At 47.1% G+C, this 5,000-nt stretch overlaps 1 protein-coding gene across 1 annotated transcript in view; it reads left to right on the top strand.

The window, feature by feature from the left end:
* Window positions 1-91: 91 nt before the first annotated feature.
* adamts14 (ADAM metallopeptidase with thrombospondin type 1 motif, 14) overlaps window positions 92-5,000 on the top strand; it is a 62,338-nt gene continuing 57,429 nt past the window's right edge. Inside the window, exons 1-2 of the mRNA XM_083557394.1 lie at window positions 92-292; window positions 3,464-3,834. Coding sequence (XP_083413520.1) covers window positions 235-292; window positions 3,464-3,834 — 429 coding nt within the window. The 5' untranslated portion in view covers window positions 92-234. The remainder of the gene's footprint in view (window positions 293-3,463; window positions 3,835-5,000) is intronic.

The raw sequence follows: 5,000 nt of genomic DNA on the forward strand, positions 1-5,000 counted from the left end.
TGTGTGTGTGTGCGCGCTGTGTGTGTGAGTAAAATCTGGCAACCCTAGCATTGGAGCAAGTGTGTGTGTGTGCGTGTGCGTGTGTGTGTGCAGGCCGGAGAGGAACACCACTCAGCTGAAGTTCTCAATGCTGCGCGGAGCCACTGCGCCTCACGCACACACACATTGCTCCAATGCTAGGAGCACAGCAGCGGTGTGTTGAGTGTGTGTGTCTGCGTTCAGAGTAACACCGATATGGATTACTTTTACCTCCTGCTCTGCGCCGTCACTCTCGGGCTGGAGAACTCCAGAGGTGGGCAACTTCTATTTAACTCTCTCTCTCTCTCTCTCTCTCTCTCTCTCTCTCTCTCTCTCTCTCTCTCTCTCTCTCTCTCTCTCTCTCACACACACACACACACACACACACACACACACACACACACACACACACACACACACACACACACACACACACTCATAGCTGAATATTCATACCGGTATTTATTTATGAGTTGGATCTCAGAACCAACAAACAAACTCAGAGCCAACAGAGCCCAGTACTGCATTTATCACAACAAGTCACATCTGGATCCACATCTGCAGTGTGACTCTTACAGTGTTTAGTGAACAGCTACAGGATATTACAGATGTTCCTACGGCGTTATAAACATAGACTGTGAGACTAACACACACACACACACACACACACACACACACACACACACACACACACACACACACACACACACACAGAGCACAGTGATAACCTCCAGGGTGTAAATTAGTGTGTTCAGATGGAAAGGGAGAGAAGATGATGAAGGGATAGAGATGGGCAGAGAGCGTCAGTTAGAGAAGTTGGGGCAGGAGGAGGAAAGTGGGCAGAAGGTGGAGATGAGGCAGGAAATCGAGATACAGCAGGAGGTGTTGCTGTGTGTAGGTGAGTGTAGGTTTGTAGGTGTGTGTGGGTGAGTGTAGGTGTGTTTTCGTGTGTGGATGAGTGTAGGTAAGAGTATGTGATTTTTGGTGAGTGTATGTGCATGTAGATGAGTTTAGGTGTGTGTATTTAAGTGTAGGTGTGTGTGAGTGTAGGTGTGTGTAGGTGAGTACTCACGTAGTTTAGGGTTAGGGTAAACTACACTCACACACACTCACTTACACTCACGTACACACACCTAAACTAACCTGCACTCACCTACACTACCCTACACTCAACTACAATCAACTTAGGTATGTGTACGTAGTGTAGGTGTGTTTATGGGTGAGTGCAGGTGTGTGTAGGTGAGTTTACATGAGTGTAGGTACATGAAGGTGAGTGTAGGTGTGTGTAGTTGAGTGTAGGTGTGTGTAGTTGAGTGAAGGTGAGTGTAGGTGAGTGAAGGTGAGTGTAGGTGCCTGTAGGTGAGAGTAGTTGAGTGAAGGTGAGTGTAGGTGAGTGTAGGTGCATGTAGGTGAGTGTAGTTGAGTGAAGGTGAGTGTAGGTGCCTGTAGGTGAGTGTAGGTGAGTGTAGATGAGTAGGTGAGTGTACGTGATTGTAGTTTAGTGAAGGTGAGTGTAGTTAAGTGTAGGTGAGTGTAGGTGCCTGTAGGTGAGTGTAGTTGAGTGAAGGTATGTAAAGGTGAGTGTAGGTGCCTGTAGGTGAGTGTAGTTGCGTGAAGGTGAGTGTAGGTGCTTGTAGGTGATTGTAGTTGAGTGTAGGTGCATGTAGGTGATTGTAGTTGAGTGTAGGTCTGTGTAGTTGAGTGTAGGTGATTGTAGGTGAGTGAAGGTGAGTGTAGGTGAGTGTAGGTGGGTGTAGCTGTGTGTAGGTGAGTGTAGGTGGGTGTAGCTGTGTGTAGGTGAGTGTAGGTGATTGTAGGTGCATGTAGGTGAGTGTAGGTGCGTGTAGGTGCATTTAGGTGAGTGTAGTTGATTGTAGGTGATTGTAGGTGAGTGTAGCTGTGTGTAGGTGCGTGTAGGTGAGTGTAGGTGCGTGTAAGTAAGTGAAGGTGAGTGTAGGTGATTGTAGTTGAGTGTAGGTGGGTGTAGCTGTGTGTAGGTGATTGTAGTTGAGTGTAGGTGCGTGTAGGTGATTGTAGTTAAGTGTAGGTGATTGTAGTTGAGTGTATAGGTGCGTGTAGGTGAGTGTAGGTGCGTGTAGGTGATTGTAGTTGAGTGTAGGTGCATGTAGGTGCGTGTAGGTGATTGTAGTTGAGTGTAGGTGCGTGTAGGTGATTGTAGTTGAGTGTAGGTAAGTGAAGTTGAGTGTAGGTGAGTGTAGGTGAGTGTGGGTGCGTGTAGGTGCGTGTAGGTGATTGTAGCTGTGTGTGGGTGAGTGTAGGTGATTGTAGTTGAGTGTAGTTGAGTGTAGGTGAGTGTAGGTAAATGTAGGTGCGTGTAGGTGATTATAGTTGAGTGTAGGTGAGTGTCGGTGATTGTAGTTGAGTGTAGGTAAATGTAGGTGGGTGTAGGTGCGTGTAGGTGATTGTAGTTGAGTGTAGGTGAGTGTAGGTGAGTGTAGGTGATTGTAGGTGCATGTAGGTGAGTGTAGGTGCATGTAGGTGAGTGTAGGTGATTGTAGTTGAGTGTAGGTGAGTGTAGGTGATTGTAGTTGAGTGTAGGTGAGTGTAGGTGATTGTAGTTGAGTGTAGGTGAGTGTAGGTGCGTGTAGGTGAGTGTGGGTGATTGTAGGTGAGTGTGGGTGATTGTAGGTGAGTGTAGGTGCATTTAGGTGAGTGTAGTTGATTGTAGGTGAGTGTAGGTGAGTGTAGGTGCATTTAGGTGAGTGTAGTTGATTGTAGGTGAGTGTAGCTGTGTGTAGCTGAGTGTAGGTGATTGTAGTTGAGTGTAGTTGAGTGTAGGTGATTGTAGTTGAGTGTAGGTGCGGGTAGGTGAGTGTAGGTGATTGTAGGTGAGTGTAGGTGCGTGTAGGTGAGTGTGGGTGATTGTAGGTGCGTGTAGGTGAGTGTAGGTGCATTTAGGTGAGTGTAGTTGATTGTAGGTGAGTGTAGCTGTGTGTAGGTGAGTGTAGGTGATTGTAGTTGAGTGTAGGTGATTGTAGGTGATTGTAGTTGAGTGTAGGTGCGGGTAGGTGAGTGTAGGTGATTGTAGGCGAGTGTAGGTGCGTGTAGGTGCGTGTGGGTGATTGTAGGTGCGTGTAGGTGAGTGTAGGTGCATTTAGGTGAGTGTAGTTGATTGTAGGTGAGTGTAGCTAAATGTAGGTGAGTGTAGTTGAGTGTAGGTGAGTGTAGGTGCATGTAGGTGAGTGTAGGTGATTGTAGGTAAGTGTAGTTGATTGTAGGTGATTGTAGGTAAGTGCAGGTGCGTGCAGGTGCGTGCAGGTGAGTGCAGGTGAGTGTAGTTGAGTGTAGTTGAGTGTAGTTGAGTGTAGTTGAGTGTAGTTGAGTGTAGTTGAGTGTTCATGCTGGATATATAATGGAATATAATATCTTGTGTGTGTGTGTGTGTGTGTGTGTGTGTGTGTGTGTGTGTGTGTGTGTGTGTTAGCGAGTCTATCTGATAAGCTGAGTGAGTTTGGACTCATCGTCCCCTTCAGCACAGACTCTCAAGGGCGTTACGTGTCTCACATGGTCTCCTCTGGCTCGGCATGGACGTTACCCTCTGAGCGAAGGCGAGTGGCTCGCAGCGCACCTGTAGCCTCCTCCAGGTATCTGTTCTTCAACATCACTGTGTTCGGGAAGGAACTCCATCTGCGACTGAAGGCCAATCGGAGACTGGTGGCTCCTGGTGCTTTTGCTGAATGGCACGATGACTTTGAAGAAAAGCAGAAGGAGCGGATAAACAACGAGTGTCTGTTCACCGGAGACATCAGTGACATGCAGCACGCTTCAGTGGCCATCAGTAACTGTGACGGACTTGTGAGTAACAAACCATGATCCATAGATCAGAGAAATGTGGGACAGATGCAACGGCTTAAGATTCTCTCTGTTTGTGGAAGGTCTGTGTGTGTGTGTGTGTGTGTGTGTGTGTGTGTGTGTGTGTGTGTGTGAGAGAGAGAGAGAGAGAGAGAGAGAGAGAGAGAGAGAGAGAGAGAGAGAGAGAGAGGATACAAACCACAGGCCCATAATTGTCGAGTGTGTGTTTTTCATTGAGATTCCAGGCATCTGTGAGTGGAAATGCCTTGAATGTCAGAGTTTCTTCTGAAAGTTACATAATCATGTCAGCGTGATGCTGTGTGTGCAAAAGTATTGGGACACCTGACTGTTCCATCCAGATGTGCTTCTTCTCCAAAATCTAAGAAAAAAATTCAGAGGCAGACACTCAGACTGTAACACACTCACTGCGTTTGTGCTGGAAGAAGGAGAGACAGGCAATAGTTCACCAAGCAGAGTTTTCTTTATTTACTGACGTTTTCACGTTTTTCTTTCAAGTTCTCACGCCGGGGTTCACCCACACACTCACAGATCTGACAGCATTTCTTCAGGGTCTGCCCGTCTCACTTTCTCTCTTTAGCACCCGCCCGAGTTTCCTCGCAGACCAGCACGTCTTTCCCTGGTGTCTGCTCGAGTGCACTCTCGGTGCTCAGTCACTGTTCTGGGACCCTTCTGCCCGTCTCTGCTTGGTGTCTTCCCGAGACTGGTTAGTTGAGCGCTAGTTGAGCGTTAGATGAGCGTTAGATGAGCGTTAGATGAGAGTTAGATGAGCGTTAGATGAGAGTTAGATGAGCGTTAGATGTCATTATCACAAATTGTTAAGCTTAACAAGTTTTGGTAAAGCTGATAGGTGAGCAACCTCACAAACACACAAACACTTACACAAACACACACACACACTCATACACACACTCATACACACACACACACACACACACACACACACACACACACACACACACACACACTCATACACACACACACACACACATACACACACACACACACACACACACACACACTTACTCTCATTTAATTTTGCTAGTAACGTTTGATCCAGTTTGGACCCATACTATTTTATTCCATGTACCAGGTCCAGAGGAAATGACACACACACACACACACACACACACACACACACACACACACAC

The sequence above is a fragment of the Silurus aristotelis genome (genome assembly GCF_946808225.1).
Source record: "Silurus aristotelis genome assembly, chromosome: 12".
In the NCBI taxonomy this organism is placed as follows: Eukaryota; Metazoa; Chordata; class Actinopteri; order Siluriformes; family Siluridae; genus Silurus; species Silurus aristotelis.